Source organism: Rhopalosiphum padi, chromosome 2 (genome assembly GCF_020882245.1).
Source record: "Rhopalosiphum padi isolate XX-2018 chromosome 2, ASM2088224v1, whole genome shotgun sequence".
Taxonomy (NCBI): domain Eukaryota; kingdom Metazoa; phylum Arthropoda; class Insecta; order Hemiptera; family Aphididae; genus Rhopalosiphum; species Rhopalosiphum padi.
In genome coordinates, this window is record NC_083598.1 from 34186595 (window position 1) to 34208372 (window position 21778).

Below are 21778 nucleotides of genomic sequence, written 5' to 3' on the forward strand. Positions count from 1 at the left end.
ATATGCTTATTAATCTAAAATGTGTGCAAGGGTTCCTAACAACACTATAATAGGCACTTTGCCTAGTGCCTACAAAAATTTGATCGGCCGATCTGAACGCCGATTTGAATTAATATAAATTATAACTATAAGGATGTTATCTTTATTTGTTCGTTGTTAGATTTTATAGTCTTGTAAAAAATAATTGTTAAAAGTATTTGAATATACATACAGTTAGGTATTTTTAAATATTTTCAAATTATATATTGTTTATATACATCTTAAAAAACTCATAACTCGTTTTAAAATAAAAATATAATAAAACGCTTATGAGATGCCTTCGATAATGTTTTTAGCTTTAAATTTTATAATAGGTCATTTCACTCTAATTTGAGAAATTAATATGGTTATAATCATTTTTGTGAATGTAAAATTTGCTATGTTGCGCGTGGGTTAGAGAGAGATAACTAATACTACGCTGGCATCCTCTTAAAGAATAAATAAAAATGAAAAAAAAATATAGGTATATAGTATATATACATATAACATATTAAATAATATACATATATTATCACTAGATTTCCGTAACCAAAATACTTAATAAGTAAGGAGGAAACATTAGCGGGTCTTCAATGTACAATGTACTATATGCACATTATAATATTATGATTTTTTTTTGTTTTGTTTACTTGAATACTTGATAAGTTAAATTAATGATCACGATATAAATTGAACATGTTATAGGTTCGTCAACTGTATAATATAATTAAGTAATGGTAGGTACCTATGTCGTGTCTATATTGTTGTTTTTTTTTTTTTTATCAGAAGCTCAAAAAAGGTAAATTAAATGTATAAATAAAAAAACTATTAATGAATAATAATAATAACTAAGAAGGAACAACAGAGTTGGTGTGCAATTCTGCAGCATATATTATATTATATAATATGAATAAAGAGGTGGTTACGTATGAATATGATCCATATTTCAGAGCTGACAATCATGTACAGTAGACAATGGTCTTCCGGCAGAAGGAGAAATGATTAATAGAATCATATTAAAAAAAGTTAATTATTTTGTAATAAGTAGCAAAATTGTCTGTCTGACGTCTGTCAAAAAAATAGTCTTAAGAGTCATTTTTGCAAGCAACGAATACTATTTTAATCACCTGCCTATGTACCTAATCCGCATTTACTGATTTAAAAGTTGGAAATAGATTTTGTCGTGCATACCAATAAATAATAATATATATATTTTATAGGTATCATCTATAAATTATAAATATATAACCTCCATGATCCAAGTTATACCTACCTATGTTCTAACGTTCCATAAGACAAAATCCTATATAAATACGCTATTGGTACCTACCTACCTAAATAAATAAAAACTGAAAAATATGAACACTAACAAAGTGCCGAATATCTCGAATAAATGGAATATTATTTCAATTTGAAGAGTAAAATACTAAAATATAATAGAAATACAATAAAATTAATAATAACCTAATACGAGGCAATCAGGAAATTTTTGAAATCAAAGGACGAAGCCCGACGAAGGCGAACTCCAAACAGTCCAAACAAACAATCAAACTAATAACTTACTAATAATATTGTGATCTATTCTTATCAAGGTGGATTTATATCTACCTTGGATCCAAAATTACTTTCTTACCACGATTAAAGATATATCTAATCGTGATTCTTACCAAGATTTAAAATAGTACCTTATCTTAAATCGCGGTTCTTACCAAAAAATGAACTAGTTAGGTGTTGGCGGCACTGTCAACGTTTGTTTATAAAATACGAAGACAATATTCGTAACAACAATACAGCATGTTATAAAAATTAAAAATCTTAAATTCTAAATAGTAAAAATAAATTTCCAAACTTTAAATTACTTAGGTACACGGAATAAGGATTCATTGGAGAGTGGAAAGGAGTACAAACTATATATTGGAGTTCATGCTGAAACCAGAAATGTGAATTTTAAATTACAAGATCCCACTATAGTATATATTTCATGATTCAATCGAATTTCAAAATTCTTCAAGAAAATGTTTAACAATTTTTACTTTTGATTACAAGTACCTATTGACTATCATTAAATTATCATTATGTAATATGTTTAATAAGTATTTTGCATTTTAATTTTGTAGTCCGTAAAAACATATCAACATTGAATTGTGAATACCATTTTTAACTTAAATTTGACAGTTATTACGATAAATCAACAACTAAGAGTGTTCAAACATGGGTGTTCCTGCTTTTTTTAGATGGTTGACTAGAAAATATCCATCAGTCATTGTTAATTGTATTGAGCAAAAAGTATGATTATATTTGTTGCTGGTGAGCTGGTAATGTATGTTATTAACCTGTTTTATTTTAGTCGACAGATGTAAATGGGGAACAAATTCCAATAGATTCAACCACACCAAATCCAAATGGTATTGAATTTGATAACTTATATTTGGATATGAATGGGATAATACATCCTTGTACACATCCTGAAAATAAGTAAATATTTAACAATTTGACCCAAATTAATAAATCATTAACACTGCACTTATTGTTTAAAGACCGGCTCCAAAAGACGAGGATGAAATGATGATAGCAATATTTGAATGTATCGATCGACTATTTAGAATTGTGAGACCTCGTAAAGTGTTGTACATGGCTATAGATGGTGTGGTATGTTATTTTATGCTTGTTATTATTAATCTGTTTTTGATACAGTAAGTATATATCTTTTTAGGCTCCTAGAGCTAAAATGAACCAACAGAGATCAAGACGTTTTAGGGCATCTAAAGAAACAACAGAAAAAACTGAAGAATTGGCACGTGTAAGAAAAAATCTTATTGAAGCTGGTGCCATATTACCACCTGAGAAGCAGAAAGGAGAACATTTTGATAGCAACTGCATTACACCTGTAAGTTAAATATTGATAATAAATACTAAATAGATACTAATAGATTTTAAGAATAGTGAAGCGTATGCAATTTTAAATTAAACTTATAGTATTATAAAGTTATTTGAAATTGACATTAATTAAATCCTGACCATTTGTTTTAAATTTAAATATGGTTTAGATGTAATTAATTAATGTACTTTTTATTTAAAGTTTTATGGGTACTGGTTTATTTGACGCCCGCCAACCCGCATATTCTCTTGCCACTTAGATTTAGTTGACGTCCGCCACTTATATTTCTCATATTTTTGATGTGCTAATCATCTTTTATAGAATTTTTTTTTGTACTGCAGATAAAAAAAGTATGAAAAGCCGCAGTATTAAAAATTATAATAATAATAACAACACATTAAATACAAAAGTATGATAAATCGCCATATCAGATTATGTGGCAAAGTAAATTAAACGGACACGATTCGTTTAAGGAAATAATGAGATATATCCTAATTTTGGCCACCTGTATAAATTTATCTATTTTTATTTTTATTTTATAATATTATTCTTAAATATAATTTTTCATATTTTTTGTGTTATTATTATTACTATTATTTTTAAAGACTGCAATATAAATTCTATTATTTTTAATACGGCAGTTTTTCGTACCTTTTATATCTGCAGTATAAAAGATGCTAAGCACATAAAAAATATGAGAAATATAAGTGGCGGGCGTCAACTAAACCAGAACCATTTTATGAATGCAGAGTAATATCTTATTCTTCAGTTCTATCTCCCTAATTTATAATCTTTATTAATATCATAATATTTTTTCGACAACCTTTAATAATAAAAATAAATACTGTAATTAAATTAAAAAACAAATATATTATTTTACATTTTTAAAATTGATTCAATACATTCTTGACATGATATGTCTGGGGTCATTTTATAAATTTGGGCAACATGGAGAGCGTTACCATGAAGTCATGAACCACCTGTAGGTTACCTAATAAATCATATATATAAAATCAATATTTGTAAATTAGTCAGTAGTCTTAAGATGTAGGTCTATGATGTATCTGCATGCAATGGAAATACTCGTTCATATTTAGATAAGGGCGACAGAAAGAAAAACAAAGAAACTATTGTTACTGTTATTTCATTGTGTAATACAAATTTAAAAAATTAGTTTTCAATAATGTATTAATAAAGGTTTAATTAATCTAAAATTATATTTTAGGGAACACCATTTATGGATAAACTATCTGCTTGTTTACATTATTATGTTCATGATCGGTTAAACAATGACCCTGGATGGAAAGGTGTCAAAGTGATATTATCTGATGCTAATGTTCCCGGAGAAGGTGAACATAAGATAATGGATTTTATAAGAAAACAAAGAGGTACAAATAAAATTGTTATATAAGTAATATTTAATATCACAAATTTAGGTTTAACTTGATTTATATATTTTAATTTTCAGCACAACTTAATCATGATCCAAATACACAACATGTTCTTTGTGGTGCTGATGCTGATCTTATTATGTTAGGACTTGCAACTCATGAGCCAAATTTTACAATAATTAGAGAAGAATTTAAACCCAATCAACCCAAGCCTTGTGATATGTGTGGTCAAATGGGTAATAATTTTGATACATTATGATATTATAAGTAATTTAAATTCACAATTATTTCTGTCTATTTTAATGATTGTGATTATATAACTGAAATCAAAGTATTATAGTATACAATGCAAATTATTAAAAATATAGATTTATATTAATCATCACAAGCTGTGAAATATGGAGAAATTTTTTTTCATATTTCACTTAAACTTTGTATGACATGAAACTGACAAATAACTATTTTAGTATTGACTCTATTAAATATTAATATTATAGGATATTAAAATTTTATTAATGTTTAATAATATGTTTAGGACATGAAATTAAGGACTGTCAAGGTTTAGAAAGGGAAGCATTCAATGATGGATCAACTATTGAATTTTCAGCTGATGTTCAGTTCATATTTGTACGTTTGAATGTCTTACGTGAATATTTAGAACGAGAATTGGAAATGCCTAACTTACCCTTTAAATATGAATTTGAACGAGCTCTTGATGATTGGGTGTTCATGTGTTTTTTTGTTGGTAATGACTTTTTGCCTCACTTGCCATCATTAGAAATACGAGAAAATGCAATTGATCGTCTTGTTTCTTTGTATAAAAAAACTGTGTACAAAACTGGGGTAATTGTTTAATCATTAAATATATTATATTCTTATATAATTAGTATTTAAATGTATAAACCATTTTTATTTTTAGGGATTTTTAACTTCAAACGGTGATGTAAATTTGGAAAGAGTACAATTAATAATGTCTGATTTGGGTATGGCTGAAGATGAAATATTTAAAAAAAGGCAACAAACTGAGAAAATGTTTGCTGATAGAAACAAATTGAAAAAACGACGTGAAAAACATGATAAATTAATGCGCTCTAAGAGTGCTCCTAATTTTGTATTGGGAGGTCAATATGCACCATCAGTAATTATAACATTTTATTTATAAGACTAACATTGCTTATTTTTATTATTATTAACTACATATGTAAATATTTATTTTAGGCACCAAATACAGCATTTTCAATATCCAATCCAAGACAAACTGTTGATGAAATGAGGAGACAGAGTGTAGTTAGTATTTAAAGTCTATTTGTGGTTTAATTTAACATATTCTTTTGATTTAATTACTTTTTACTTAACAGGGTAATGAAAATAATCAAGGTGTGAAACGGAAAAGGGATGATAATGAATCATCAGATGAAGAACAAGAAACACCTGATGAAGTTCGTTTATGGGAAGATGGTTTTAAGGAACGGTACTATGAATCTAAATTTGACGTAGACCGGACAAACAGTGGTTTCAGACATCAGGTGGCTTTAGAGTATGTGCGTGGTCTTTGTTGGGTTCTCCAATATTATTATCAAGGTTGCCCTTCTTGGAAATGGTATTTCCCTTATCATTATGCACCTTTTGCATCTGACTTTCTTAATATATCTGCAGTATCAACAAAATTTGAAAAAGGAACTGTACCAGTAAGTTTTTTATAAATTTTTTTAGTAATTTATTAATTAATAAATGAGCAATATTTAATTTTAATTTTGTCTACAGTTTCGTCCATTGGAGCAACTTATGAGTGTTTTTCCTGCAGCCAGTAGCAATCATGTACCTCAACCTTGGGCTATTTTGATGAGTGATCCAGTAAATTATTTTTAATAACAATTTTTTGTATAATTTAAAATATATATTTTTAAATATTTAATTCATAGGAATCAACAATAATTGATTTTTATCCAGTGGATTTCAAAATTGATTTAAATGGTAAAAAGTTTGCTTGGCAAGGTGTTGCACTATTGCCATTTGTCGAGGAAGCGAGACTACATAAAGCCTTGGAACCATACTATGATCTTTTGACTTCTGAAGAAAGTATGTAAATAATAATCATGTTGATAATATATTTTAATAGTGATTTTTTAAATGTAACACTTTGTTAAGTGTTGTTAATTAAAAAAAACTTAAACTTAAAAAATAAGAATAGTTGTTAATATAGTTACATAATAATTTCAAGTTCTTTTTTAGCAATGTTAACAATATATTGTAAAATATTATAGTTCATTTTAAAGCGATGAAAAATTTTCATGGTCTGTAGTTCTGTACACACTGAAGCAGTGTCAGTAAAATTCTATTGTCTTTTGCTGTGGGCAGTAAACTGTGTCGGGTTACATTTTAACACCAGCAGTGTATGCGGTCTTTTTTAATAAGTTATTATCTTTTATTGATAATCTTCAATTGATATATTATAATTATGACTCCTTAACATGTTTTATACTTTAACAAGATTAATTAAAAAAATTCAACATTTGAAAAAATTATCTACCATCTATTTAAATAGTTAATTAGGACCTTTTTTGAATATTTATGCAATATGCTTTATAACTTAAGTATGTTGAAATTATATTCTTGAGGATTTATATAGACTGTCTTATCAACATTTAGTATGGTCAAATAATATTTAGTTATTTTTAAACTAAAATTTAGTAATTTTGTGGAATATTCTTTATTTTTAATTCTGATTTTAAATATTAACAATTAGGACGACGGAATGTAAAAGGTATGGATCGTTTGTACATTCAACAAGATAATTCAAAGTACGAATTGCTTAAAAATTTGTACTTAGATAAGGCTAACTATGAAAACTCAACATCTGTACTTATTGATGGTATGGAAGGAAAAGTTATGTTGGCTGATGACTGTGTTAAAATTGGAGGGTAATAAAAATGCTGTTATTTAAATATTTAATCACTGTTGAATATATTATTTAAATATCTAATATGAATATTTTAGATCACTTCCTTCGCCAGTTATGGGATTAGATGTTGTAAGATCAAATCAAGTTATATGGTATGTTTCAATTTTTATTTTCTCGGGTTTATAAAATATTTTCTTATAGAATTTTTTTTTAGTGTGAAATTCGAAGATCCTAATTATGGAGATGATTATATATTTGAAGCTATTCGCCTTCAAGGTGTTATGTAAGTGTAGTTTTCTTTTATTTGGAATAAAGTATAATTTTAATTTTTTTAAATTATTTTTCTGTACAGAGAACCACCTAGGGTATTGAAGCCAAAGCATTTGTCTGATGAACAATCTCGTTCTTGGAGGCCTATGATTGGTATGACCCATTCAAATCAACGTGTAAGGCTTGCGACATCAGGTCATAGAACACTATCGTATGTATGCATTTTTATAAGTTTTTGTTTAAATATTAAAAAAAATTTTTCTTTTAGGCATCATATACCCAGAAATTCAAGTAATTATGGTTCTGTTCCTCCACCACAAAGTAATTATTACTGATTATTGCTCAATTTGAGTAATAAATTTTGTTAGACAAATTTACCATGCTAATATTATTATTTTTAGGTTATCGAAACAATGGCCGTCAAAATGACTACTCGAATTCTAGGCGTCCGAGTAGTAATTGGCATGCAAATCAAAACCAATTTCCACAAAATGATCATAATACAAATAGAGCTAATTATGGTCGTCAACAAAATAATTCATATAGATCAGACAACAATGCATATCCAAATTATGGAACTCAACATACATCTGATCAACAATCTATGCGCAGAAATGATAGACCAGGATATTATACTGCTGGTTATCAAGCTAATAATCCTCCGTAAGTTTTTTTTTAAACCAAAATTTCAAAATTGTTCCCAACAATTCAATCAAATTGTTATATTGTAATCTAGGCCCAGACAATCTTTTAATGGTAATGTGGGTCCAATTAGAGGATCACAAAATAGTCGTTATCAACCATATAACCATACTACCCAAAGAGTAAGCATTTTGAATTGAAGTTTAATAAATGTATTGTTTATTAATTGATAACTTGTTTTAATTTTATATTTAATAGGGTGGTCCAAGGCCTCATGGTTACAACAATCGTGGAAATTATTGACAACACAGTTGTGATATCAGATTTTATTAATAATTTTTAATTAAATTTTAGAAAATGCTAAGAACGAAATCTCCATTATTGTTGAAATTAAAATTGTATAATATACATATTATATACCGAACATATAATTGATTTATATAATGTAGTGACAAGATAAAAATTTTTACATCTAATATCTTAACTTTTTGTAATCTTAATCTTGTTTTAATACCACTATTATTGGTAATTTTACTATTGAAAAAGTGATTGTTTAATACATATTTTTTTTTAAATTTAAATTAAAATAAACTGATTTAAAAGAAAGCTTGTGATTATATTTGGCTATGCCTAACTTCTAAGTATTATACAGATATATTGATACTTATTGCTGTACCACCAAGGCATTTTATTTATATGATATTAACATACCTTTCAAGTATTCAAATAAAATAATAATAATATTTATTATTTTGTTTATAAATTATAATTAATTGTAGCACAGTTAACAATTAATAATACATATTTGCTAGAAAATAAGACTACCCTAAAAAAAACTAAAGATCCTATGATATTTTCTAGATCATGACCACACATTCAAATTTAAGCCAACAAGAATAGCATATTCACAAAAGATAATATTATAAAATAATAAAATAGAATTGAGAACTTTAACTATAAAAAAAATAAGAAGTATTTACCTGTAGTATATATATCAATATAATTCAAATATTAGACTTCCTAGGTGTAAAATATTGAAAAAAATAAATTTAAAATTTTTAGATTTAACACTTGACAGATAGAAGTGATGGTCTTATGGACATAAATAATAAAAAATTTGAGAATCGTCCTTTGAAGATTACTGTTGTGGTTCAATTGCAATAATTAAAACAACAAAAATTTAAAGTTTTTTTTTTGATAAATTCATTATCAGGTTCAAACATTGATTTGAAAATGATTTTATTTAAATAAATCGAATTTACTGATTGTACTGACTACTGAGAAACCCTACTGCCTTTCTATTTTCTGATTTTTTAAGCTTCTAGTAAAATATTTATTTTTTGACATACAGATAAAAAAAAGAATTATCTGATAAAAGCATATGATTTTTAAATTGTAATTTTGACGTAATATAAAGTATAATGTACATTGTATATATAAAGATAATAAGAAAACATAACTATTTGATTTCATAACATAATATTTTATTTAAAATTTAAAATATAATACACAATTGATTTCTATTACCCATTTAAAAATTTATAAATCTGTCCACCATCCAATTACTCCTAAACCAGGTTCTCTTACTGTGCCAACAATTGAATACGGTGATTTTGATTTTGATGTTGCTATCTCACCAGTATCTAAAAGTCCACTGTCTACTCCTGGATGCGTATCAATAAACTGTTCAGAAACGACACGAAACCTAACTGTTTCACCAATGTCCATGTGCAACTCAACTGTATCGCCACAATTGTCATATTCCCACACCCACACTTTGTCTTTAACATCAAAGCGACTGGGGTTTTGCATGTTTGCTGCCGGCACAAATATGTCCTCAAAGAAACCGGTTGTTAGTACAGCTCCATCTGAACTGGAGCTCTTCACTTTACCAATGAGTATTTCTTCAACAAATGGTCTACAACAAACAACACGAGTTTTATGGAATGTAATAGTTGAATTGTCACTATGTGGTTTGAGAAAGAGCTTGGATATACCCAAGATTTGAAAATAACTCCTTTATAAATGAGGGTTAGAAATACAAAATATACTTTTAATAAAATTTAAAAAATCAAGTTATATATTGAGTTAATAAAAATCTTATGGCAAAAAAGTCGAGAAATTGATAGGCATCATCAGAATATATCATAGGTTCTCAAACTTATTTCATCCACCATCCACTTTAAGAATCAAAAATTTTCCAATCCCCAAAATATTTTAAGTTTACCATCTGTAGTGTATCTTAAAAACAATAGTATTTGGGTCTTATACCGCCCACTTCCTTGAAGACTATCAACGCCCATAGGGGGACGCTATCGCCTACTTTGAGAATAACTGTGGAATAGATCAAAGTGTATTGTTTTCTGGCCAAATCCATTTTTAAAAATGACAGTTAATCAAAAACAAACCTTATATCATATTTAACTAATCATAATATACTTTTCCAAGTCTTATACTTAAACATTTCCCATGTTAAAATTTTCTATTGCCTGTGTGGCTGTGTTGTAAGTATTATTATAGGGGAAATAAAATAGTTAATCCAAAACGTACTGAATTAATAGAAATAATACGTTTTGGATTATTGTAAGTGTTGAAGAGCTAATAAAATGTGTTTATTTATAAAAATTAATATTTTTTTTTAAATGATATCATTATACCTCTTTAAATATATTTATTGGGCATAAATTAACTTACATTGGTTATAGAAGAAGAGAAAATCACTTCTTCTGAGAAATCAGTATTTACTTAATAGGCAATAGTACATTTTGAATTTTCATCCTCAATTTATTCTCTTGTTGGTTTAATTAACCAAATAAAACTAATTGTTCCTATTTTGTGTTAATAAACAACACGTGTAGTAGTTATAATTTATAAAATATATGATTATTGAATGTAGAGGTGATGAATCATGAAGTTGCTCAATGTGTAATCTAGGAATTCTTAACCTCACACACAAACACTAAACATTTTTGTTATAGACTATTGTTTAGCATCAAATGTTAATTTAAAAAGATATAATGATAATGAGTTATATATATTATATAGAGTAACTTATAGCCTAATATACTTTTTTAAGAAACTAAAACTATGTCCTCACATCAATCAAAATAATGTCATGGTAAAATCTCCCCCATACACTACCGAGTTACCACCTATGGACCTTGGGAACTATCAGTGAAATTTATGATCACAAGATTAATTTTACTATTGAAATTGAGCCCCTGAAGTCGATTGAGTGCGATCATTACATTGTTTGTACACACCTGAAGACGATGAATCTAAATCGCACCTTGGAAAAATACGCTCCCTCGCTTGGGTATATTATTGAATCACCGATTTCCAAAATGTCGAACAACGAAAGACATAAGCCGACGTTCATTACTACTTTATTGGCGAGCATTGAATTGAGGTGTATGACAATTCGGGACACTTGATCATCTTCTAAATGAGTTGGTTGGACCTTCACGACCTCTTCGAATTCACTAACGATAAACATCTTAATATATCTTATAACTTAGATCATAATAACAAATTGTATAATATTAGGGATCTGTCTCATCTCTCATACTAACGAACGTCCATCGTGCATGAATGTTTATTATTTAATAACTTATAATTATTAATTATAATTTAAAAAGTTCTAAACATAACCTAACGAAGTAACAACTAACTGGCAACCGCTAACAAATAGAGTATGGTACTGATACTGCCTTAATCAGCGTCCTCACGTGTACCGTGTACACGCCGGAACTCCGAACTACAACCATGTTCTGTTGTACCGTCTATGATATTATCATAATAATAAATTGTTTTGTCCTGTTATCATTTGTTTATGAACGATGCGCAGTGAGCACTGAGCACGATATTCATTTACCACGTGAAAACTGACTGACTACTGTGAAATAGTCGAATAGTCGATACTCGATAGTGCGTAGAAAATATCTTCCATAGTTCCATTCATCCTTCAATTGTTCAGTGTTCACATTCCACATATTTTGTAATTTTATTGTTTATAGATTTACTGGATACAAAATGCCTGTTAACTATAATAAAAAGAAGTTGGGTAAAAAGATGAAGAAGACTCCAAGTGTTGCGTGGTAAGTTTTATATTGTTATAAATTGTGTTTAGTATAAATATTATACATACATTTATTTTAAAATGCATACGAATCTTGTACCCATAAAAATGATTACTGTTGAGCATTGTATCAAAGTTTAAAAAAATATATGATTGTATCATTACTATAATTTGTATCGTTATAAGAAACGATGGACGATAACTAGAGTAAGATCTACTCTAGGCATTGATTAATATCATTGTTCAGCGATACAGTTAGGTATAAACAATATTAGCTATAAGGTTTAGATTATAAAATATAATGTTTTAACATAGTTGTTTTGAAGAAACATTATGTTGACTAATGTTATAAATTTATAACTGTCCAAAATGACAATATATTAAAGATTCAAATCAATATTTTTATGTGTTATAAGTTTCATACAATAATATTAATAGATAATAAGTATTTTATTATTTGAAGTATTGCTTGCTTTAAATGTAGAACTGGACTTGACTGTTTTGTAATCATATCATAATCATTTTCTTTATTTCACAATCTGTATAAGTATTGCTTTAATCATATGATTTTTGTGGTATAATTTTTCAATTGATTATTATATTAATAATATTGAATTTTTTGAATTTAGTCCTCTCATAAAAGATCATTGGAATGACAAGGTATCAGTGGCTAAGAATTTAAGTAACTTTGGACTAACAAATAATCCTAGCAAATCCATTTTAACTGGTTTTACCAATACTCAACCACAAATACAAGGTGAAGAAATTAAAGAACATAATAAAAAGGTCAGTGAAACAATTATGTTAACATTAAAGCCAGTATCAGTGAAACTTAAAGGGTATAATAAAAGATATATTTTTTTTAGCGTCAAAGAGAGGCAAAACAGCCACAAGTTGTCAAACTGTTGGAAGAACAAGCAAATAAGCCTACAGGAATCAAGCAGATAACATTACCTACTGGCACGATAAAGTTCATCACTTATCTTATGGAGAAATATGGAGACAATTATAAGGTTAATTTATTACTAAAATTAACTTATCAGTACGATTCAATATTGATAAAAAAAAAAAATGCATTTCCAGACTTTTCTTTGTTGTGTTATTTTATATGATTAATATTATCAAAATATTAATAATGTATAGAAAATATTATATTATTCTTATTCTAAATCATAACATCAAAAAACATTTTCAACATCGTAATGATATGACATGAAATTAAATCAAAACTATGCAAATAAAACATATTTTGTCATAGCATCTAATATGATAAAACTATGATAATATTTAAACATAGGCTTTGCATTAAATAATAAATATTAGAATATGAATATTAAATCTGGCTTCTATTAAGTTGCATTTATAAATGTTAAATATTATATATTTCAGGAGATGACAAAGGATCCGAAAAATGTTTACCAAATGACATGGAAACAAATACGTGCAAAAATATTAACATTCAAAAGCATAAAGGCTTACGAGCATTTAATGCCACGGCCAATAGCCGATTTATAATTTATTTTTTAGTTATTTATAATCTTAATTAAAAAAAAGTCGTTTGGAATTTTTTTAAATTATGTTAAAAAAAAAAGTATACACAAGTTGATTTTTAACATGACACCAATTATTTCAGTAAATAAACATTTTTAAATGCTTTAAGTTCTATATCTTCCAAATTTCAAAATTAAACTTTAAAATGACTACATTTTTGTTATGAATATAAACCCAGATCTAATTTACAGTTATATTTAATCATCTAAAAATATTGTATTCTCCTTGATATCCTTTTAAAATGTTTGTGGTCACACTTAAAACTTAATCATTCTGTCTAATATCATTAGTTATTATTTTCATAATCAGTTATCATAGACCAACGTCAACAATATTTGTTTTAAAAATAATCTTGTACTTAAATTAAAAAAAAATATATAATTGTTTAGAATTAGAAAATCAGGTTATCCAATAAATGAAATGATATCTTAACAAAGAAATATAGAACTTTAAGTATTTAAATATGAAAATACTATAAAATAATAAATACAATTGAGATATTGAGTTATCTTAAATAATATTACTTTGTATGTATAAGTATAAAATATATACATACATACTACTGTTTAAACTGAACAAAAAAAAAAAAATCATGTTACATATGGGAACTTAATTTTAAGAGCACTTTCCGGACTTCTAATACTGTTTGATGGATTTCGTTAGTTTCTGGTCTTGTTTGAGTTTCTAACACTTTTACTTGATGTGATCTAGATGGAATGCTTTTCAAATCGAGTACATTTGAGATCTGTTCTGCGTTAAGTGCACCAATCATATCCTAAAAATACAGATATTAGGTATATTGTATTGAATAAATTGCAATTAAAAAAATATCTAACAGATACAATTTAAATATAAATGCGCCCAAACAATATGTAAATTCATGAATTTAGTAGGTGTTTGAAATTTGGTAATTTATCATTATTAATAATATTTGAAATAATAATATTACCTGTTTATTGGCGAGGACTAAAATGGGAACAGAAGCCAAACGGGCATCGCCAAGTAATGATTTGATCTCGCTCACAACAACTGATTGATTTGAATTATTGCTGGCATCAACAACAAACACTAAGATATCTGTATCCTGGAAAAACTTTGGCCAATACCTTCGTACACTTTCTTTGCCACCAACTATAAATAATAAATCAATACACAAAAATTAGATGACAATTTTGAGAATGATTTAAAAATAAATTATTTATTATCACAAAACTAACAATAATTGAGTTGTAATTAATTTTTTGAAGATTAAAAGTATACAAAATTAAAATAATTATTATTTTTTTTCGTGAATAAATTGTAATATTTGCCGTAAGTAATTGTATATAATTATTAATTACTCTTCTTTACCATGTAATTATTAAATTTAAATACAATTATATTTATTTAAATTTAGTAGGTTAGATGAAAATTTGACAAAAATCTTGTAGATTGAAAAAATTAAATAACCAGAAAAATTTTTTTTATATATATTATATATACATTTTATTTAACTGATTTCTAGATACACTCAAATTCAATTTTTATAAGTGTTGATTATTTTTAATTAATATTAATTTGTACATAATACACACACAAATTAATAATATAAAATAAAATAACTAAAAACATTGTGTAATCTAATTTCTCAAAAATGTTAAAATCAGTAATGTATTTGTTATCATATTTGTATGTTAATTTCTAAAGATAAAGAATTGTATACTAATAAATAAAATATATACTTACTTTCCCATATGTTAACTGTAGGAGAACCTCCATCAGATAAAGATGTGACATTAAATCCTTCGGTTGGTTTGTATAAAGTATTTGATGTAATACTTTTTTGTCCGACTTCCTTAACAATTTGTGAGACTAATGTTGATTTTCCAGATCCTTCCAATCCCAATACCAATACTTTCTTCTCCAATGATTCTTCTAACTAAAGATACACGATAAATAAGTTCAATGCAAAGTCAAAATTTAGCGCCAGTTAAATTGTTACGATTGTGATTTTTATTTAAGTAGATACTTGCCTTCGAAACGTCTTCGAAACCTTCATCATCGGCACTGTACTGTCGCTTCTTCCATGTTCGGTATGCGGCATACGTACACACACCTAAAACAAGTCCCGACGAAACTACAACTAGAGCTTTCAATTTAAAGCCCATTGTACACTTTGAAACGCACTAGCTAACGATTATTGCAGATTTAGAACAAAACGTCATTGCTCTGACACAACATAATATTACAAATTTACACATATTATTTTGTATTCGTTATCATGTCGGGATGATAAAAACGATAAGGAACTTTACATGGAAGAGATGAACCGTGCGGTGATTATCGACTAAAATATTTTGTTAATCGTTTAAGATTATTTTCATTTTCTGGTTAGGTAGTTAGGTTAGGTTCTGTGTCGTAACAACAGAGTAGGTGGTAGATGTGATTTTCTTGGGTTTTGAAAACTAAAGCCCTTTGACCCGTAGGGCCATAGCAATATTAATATTAATATGTCTATGCTTTGGCCTTTGACCGAGAAAATTATTATTTGTGCAGATTACGGTCTCAGAAGAAAAAATTATGGAACGCCAAAATACTGATATACAGAACCTACTACTGCTAAACTGCTACTAATATAGGTAAATTAAAAACAAAAGGTTGGATTATTACTTATTAGGTTAGCAGAAATTAAAAAAATATTTAAAACTATAAATCTTTTTATGTTTAATTTTATTTGTCATTTAAAATGTGCATGGTAACGAACTAACGACAAGAACTAAAAAGTATACCCAACTATCCAGGTTACTTAAAAAAAAAAATTTATATTAATAAGTAATTACCCAGAGTCGTGCCGTTAAGATTTGGCGCCCAGGACAAAATTCAAAATATTCGCCCCCTATTTTATTTATCATTATCCATTTCAATATTTTTGGCGCCCCTTTAAACCATGCGCCCTAGCCCCCCCCCCCCCCCACGGCACGGCTCTGTAATTATTTAATTAATAAAAATACTAAGTTATTATTTGTAAGATAAAAGGAATGAGAATATGAACCGGATCAATTCATCGGGAACCGATGATTCCCGAATTCAGATATTCAGGTATCTAGCTTTATTGCGTCTAAAAATAAGGTTAGGTATCCCGATTAGTTATGGTTACAACCATGTATAAACATTGCAATTTGTATAAAGGTTTCTGTAAATATATAAGTATAAATAATAAATATTTATTGTTTAAATAAGTAACTTCATTCAAATATGAACTTAAAATGTCTATAAAAAATAATTGTCTTTATATATGTTTTCACTGTTTTCAGTGTGAACTAATTATGGTTATGGAGATTCTTGTATTAAATTTTAAAATTGTAGGTATATTATAAAAAAGTGTATGAATTTTTAAATATAAAATAATTTGTAAATTTTGAGATTTTGACGAATTTTATTAAGGTGTTATAATACTTTAAATGATTATAAAAAAATATTATAACTATAGATTTTTTGATATTTTTAAATAAAAATTAACAACTAATGAGGAGCGTTGTATACAATTTTCAAGTATTTCTAGTTTCTATACCCAGCGAATAAGTTTTAATCGACATTTATTGAAAAACTTAATTATTATAAACTAAATCTAATTTTCTATCCAAAATTACGTCTAAAATTTAAAATTAAAGCATTTGATCGACATCAACTACTTATAGTGTACACACAAAAATAAACTAAATAATTGTAGTGGCAGATATTAAACATCAAAACTAATTTCTTGTAAAGGAAGTGAATAAGACCTAGGATGTTTTCTAACCTAGGTTTAAAGTTATAACCACTACATTTGTGAATTATAGACTATGGTCTAAGACTCTAAAATATCAAACAAGGAGATGTTACTGTAAAGCTGCTAGTATTTTATACACCTTCAAATTACATTATGGCAATACGTGTCTAAATAAATAAGTATAAATTAATTAATTTCAATTTTATTTCATTTAATAACTAAACATTTTTCCAATTTTAATTAAATAAGTGTAAAATAAAATAAGTATTTCATTTAAACCTAATATTTTTATTATTATTAAGTTAAGCTTATTATTATTAATAATTTATTCCATTTAGCACTATCAGTCTGGCCATTATATACGATGTCTAGTCCATGCATAAAATTATCCACATGACTTGAAAAACTCGGGTATTGAATACAACTCCCAGTCGGCATTCAGTGTTTACAATGATCATTTTTACCACTTGGACTGTAACATATATAAGTTAAAGACGTATTCTATAATATAATTTAATATAATATATACACAATTTAAGATACCTATATAAATGTACAATATATAATTACTATAAATTTACTTATGTACATATAAATTGTTAATTTATTTATGTTTACGTATACCTACATAATTAGAATAACCAGTTTTACAGTTATTAATAAATGTACTTAGCTATGTCAAAATACCATTAATTGCTGGACGCAGTTGTAGGGCTGTACAATCAATTTTAAAACAAGTTTGCTTATTAATTTATTCATTTTTATTTCTATTACCTATCTATGTAGTCTGTTCTTTGGAGTTTGGTCGATCATACGAACGTAGCTGTGGGTATAGGTAGTAGGAACATAATTTTATCAACACCGACTTAACCTCCATTCTGGAATACTTACTTACTAATTTAGAAGACGTATAGTTGTATAGTTGCAATTGTGATATTATATTGTACATAATATTTAGAGATTTTTAAAATTGTGTACTTTTTTGATGTATCTATTGGCTATTAGTTAAACATGAATTCATATTTCTCAGTGTTTATTAAATATTAAAGTTAGATAATACCTACATGGTAATCAATTTATATTTTGAATTGCTCTATAGGTGTGTTCTTGAGAGATAGTTGAGGGACAAATATTTTTTCCAAGAGTAAAATTTATTTGAACTTATCTGTATTTGTTTATTTCAATTTTCTATTTGTTTGTCCAATTTCAGTTCTGATTTAAACGATATTGAATAACGTGGGAAGCAATGTTTGGATCTATATTTGATGCTAGTAATGCTAGTATGGCTCCATCATCGACATAATATGTTGTTAGGGTTGTACTGTTGTAGGACTTGTTTTAGGAAGATCTGATGTGTAGATATTATAGAGGATATAGGGGATAAATCATTTTCTTGGGGTACTTCTGACTTCAGCATCAATTCTTCGATAAATGATTTAGAGTGAGGAAATATCGGGCAGGTTGAAACGATTTTAATCTAAACAATAGCCCATTGTGTCAGACATGATCAATGTTTGAGCAATATCAATAAATACACAAGAGCAGTGTTCTTTTTTCAAGTGATGATGATATTTTTTTAGTGATTTGAGTGATTCGACGTATTTAATGGATTGTTTAATGGTATAAGCGGAAATTGAATTTATTATTAATGAATTGATTCGAAGAGTTTTTCTAATAAGGTTATTGGGTGGTATGAAGTTACTACTTACTATAGTCTATAATATAGTATATGCTTTAGTTTTTCAGGTTTAGACATTAATATAATAATTAAGAACTGCCTTATTGGAGGGATATAAGATAACTTAAGCATTGTATTCTAAATATGAGTCAGAAAAAGGATAGCTTTGTTTTTTTTTAAGTATTTTGTTGTTAATTAGATTATACCAGGAAGATTAATTTTTGTGCAGTTTTGTAATTTGTGACTTTTTTTTATAAGGTGTGATAGGTTTAGCTAGTAATATAATAGGTAATTGGCTACTAAGGAAAGTGTTGACGTTTTCTATATTTGTTGTACTAACTAGGGTTTACGTCTGTATGTAATTGAAAGATTTCATACAGGCGGTTTCCGAATAAATTCGATTTTCGTTGTCAGTTTTAGCTAAAAAGTTATTAGGGTTTAATATTAGAGGCACTGTATCTCTTCTTTTGGTTTTGTTTTGAATTGATTTCAATAAGGAACCATTGGTTGGCGTTAGTAATGATAAAAATGAGTGAAATTGAAATTGATTATTTTTAAAAATTTGGAGTTCCTTATTATGATCATAAAGTAATAGAGATATATAGTCATAACTCATAAACTAAAGACTTTACCTCATTTTTATTTTGGTATATTCCATTTGCGTTCCAAAGTACTATTTATAACTTGATAACTGTGGTTAAAAGTGAGAGTTATTTTCACTGCAGTTCACATTTCAAGGGTGATTGTTGCAATATATGATCTGGTATAATCATAGTTTTGGTAAATTAAGTATTGAGGTGCTTAAATTATCACTTTCATGTAGTACCTATAAAGATTTAAGTTCGAATATATTTTTGTTGTTTAACGTCGGTTCTAAGTCTACAACAAATAATAATAGAGGTATTTTTGAAATTCCATGTTAGGCGCATGTCATGTTTTTCATCAGAAATCCTTGTAAAATTATATGTGGACAAATAGGTAAACGGTTTTGAAATTATCGTGTGTGTATTTACTTATTATATAATTAAAATACTTACAAAAACATTTTTCTGGGGTTTTTAGTCCCAGTTAAACAGTAATTTTTAAAAAAAGTACCTATGGAATTGTTTTGTTTTTTGTCACTTTTTACGACAAAAACATTAGTTTTTATTTTATTTTTAATCAAATGGTAATTTATGGAGAAAATAGATGCAGACATAACAAGTGCAGGATATCGAATGATCTAATATATTAACAATTAACATTTATTGTTGATAATTTGATATTATAAATATTTGCTTTAATATTAATTCGTCGTTGGCCATGAAGATGACGTATTCTGGTTATTATATTCATGTTTAATTTTTAGTACGTAGTATCGTTAATATTATTTACCATAAAATAATACATAATGGAGAAACGTGTTAATATATACCTAATAATAATTAATATAGGTATAATACTAAATAGTTGGTTGTATGAAAAAAACTTCATGTAAAAAAATACATTTATCCATCTATACTGGTGTTTTTAAAATAATTATTTGTTATATTATATATAATATTATATATTAATATTATATTAAGCAAAATTGAATTGCAATAATTTGGACAATCTTGAAAATAATACTCTTTTAATGTATGTCTGACGTCTGTATGGTATTTACTAATTTTGATTTTAAAAATTATTCTCCTATTATTATTTAATACATTATAATATTATATTAAAAGATTTAGATAGAATTTACCTATTATAACATTTTTATTTTTAATTTTACTCAGGTTTAGTTTTTGTAATTTACAATGACATGACGAAAATATGTACGTGTAAGTTTGTAATAATTATTTTTGTATATTGTATGAAAATGATTTTGGGATTATAATAAATTAATAATGATTAATATATGTTTTGTTTAATATAAATAGCATATTATGCTCTTTGTTAAATACAACATAATTTTTTAATTGAAGGAGTAGGGTATATACACAATCTATATTCAATAATATAATTATAATTGTATTAGTAGCACAGAATAATATTATTCTGTGTTAATAGGAACGAATAATAATTTATGTGAAATTAGATACAAGTGTATTTAATGTATAAGGCGATAAAAGAAGTCAACCGATGATGACTCTTTCTATTTCGAGGATATGTTAGGTTAGGTTAATCGTAAAAAGTTGACGATAGAACACCGTAGGGACATTTAAGAGATAGAATAGATCATTTCACTCTAATATTTAAGCTAATTCTACAAAATTGATCTTACTGAACCAAATTTTCCGTATTATACGTTTGTAAGAAGAAGTTACATCCATGTGATGTTATTTTAATATAAAATATTAATATTATAGTATAGTTAGAGGTTAGGACTCCAAAAATCTTAACAAGCCTCATACCAAACAATAGACGAGCTATATACCTAGTATATACATTATACAATATACTTATATTCATACATTATTTATACTTGATACATTTCTCAATTTTTCAATTTCTCATAACCTTGTTCTTTATAATCCATAGTGTTATAATTCACTTTTAAATGTATACTATATCTACATAAACTATACCTTACGGCTGCTCACAAAGTCACAACCATTTATTCTGTAATAATATTGTAATAATTATTGTTTTTAATTA

General features: G+C 26.8%; 4 protein-coding genes across 5 annotated transcripts; 2 read left to right on the forward strand and 2 right to left on the reverse strand.

Annotated features, from left to right (window-relative positions):
• Positions 1 to 1785: 1785 nt before the first annotated feature.
• On the forward strand, positions 1786 to 8707 carry LOC132919256 (5'-3' exoribonuclease 2 homolog). Of its 2 annotated transcripts, XM_060980674.1 has the most exons (21): positions 1787 to 2063; positions 2136 to 2304; positions 2366 to 2493; positions 2556 to 2667; positions 2732 to 2905; positions 4122 to 4284; positions 4365 to 4523; positions 4823 to 5130; positions 5207 to 5425; positions 5506 to 5574; positions 5646 to 5975; positions 6052 to 6141; positions 6210 to 6366; positions 7034 to 7208; positions 7285 to 7341; positions 7404 to 7472; positions 7542 to 7670; positions 7728 to 7780; positions 7861 to 8122; positions 8196 to 8283; positions 8360 to 8707. In XM_060980674.1, the coding sequence occupies exons 2-21, from the start codon at positions 2230 to 2232 to the stop codon at positions 8402 to 8404; spliced, it is 2862 nt and encodes a 953-aa protein (XP_060836657.1). In that variant the 5' UTR covers positions 1787 to 2063; positions 2136 to 2229; the 3' UTR covers positions 8405 to 8707. The 2 variants fall into 2 exon arrangements, with proteins under 2 accessions (XP_060836656.1, XP_060836657.1); XM_060980673.1 differs by having other exon boundaries at positions 1786 to 2063; positions 7542 to 7780.
• Positions 8708 to 9563: 856 nt separating this feature from the next.
• Positions 9564 to 11857, reverse strand: LOC132919258 (DNA-directed RNA polymerase III subunit RPC8). The gene is made up of 2 exons (XM_060980677.1): positions 11365 to 11857; positions 9564 to 10019 (listed from the first exon to the last, which is right to left on the reverse strand). Exons 1-2 carry the CDS (start codon positions 11595 to 11597, stop codon positions 9641 to 9643), a joined length of 612 nt encoding a protein of 203 aa, XP_060836660.1. The 5' UTR covers positions 11598 to 11857; the 3' UTR covers positions 9564 to 9640.
• Positions 11858 to 11964: 107 nt separating this feature from the next.
• Positions 11965 to 13792, forward strand: LOC132919259 (nucleolar protein 16-like). Its single transcript, XM_060980678.1, has 4 exons — positions 11965 to 12198; positions 12809 to 12965; positions 13046 to 13192; positions 13569 to 13792. Exons 1-4 carry the CDS (start codon positions 12134 to 12136, stop codon positions 13692 to 13694), a joined length of 495 nt encoding a protein of 164 aa, XP_060836661.1. The 5' UTR covers positions 11965 to 12133; the 3' UTR covers positions 13695 to 13792.
• On the reverse strand, positions 13632 to 15992 carry LOC132919257 (uncharacterized). The gene is made up of 4 exons (XM_060980675.1): positions 15743 to 15992; positions 15456 to 15648; positions 14680 to 14861; positions 13632 to 14505 (listed from the first exon to the last, which is right to left on the reverse strand). The coding sequence occupies exons 1-4, from the start codon at positions 15875 to 15877 to the stop codon at positions 14326 to 14328; spliced, it is 690 nt and encodes a 229-aa protein (XP_060836658.1). The 5' UTR covers positions 15878 to 15992; the 3' UTR covers positions 13632 to 14325.
• Positions 15993 to 21778: the final 5786 nt, after the last annotated feature.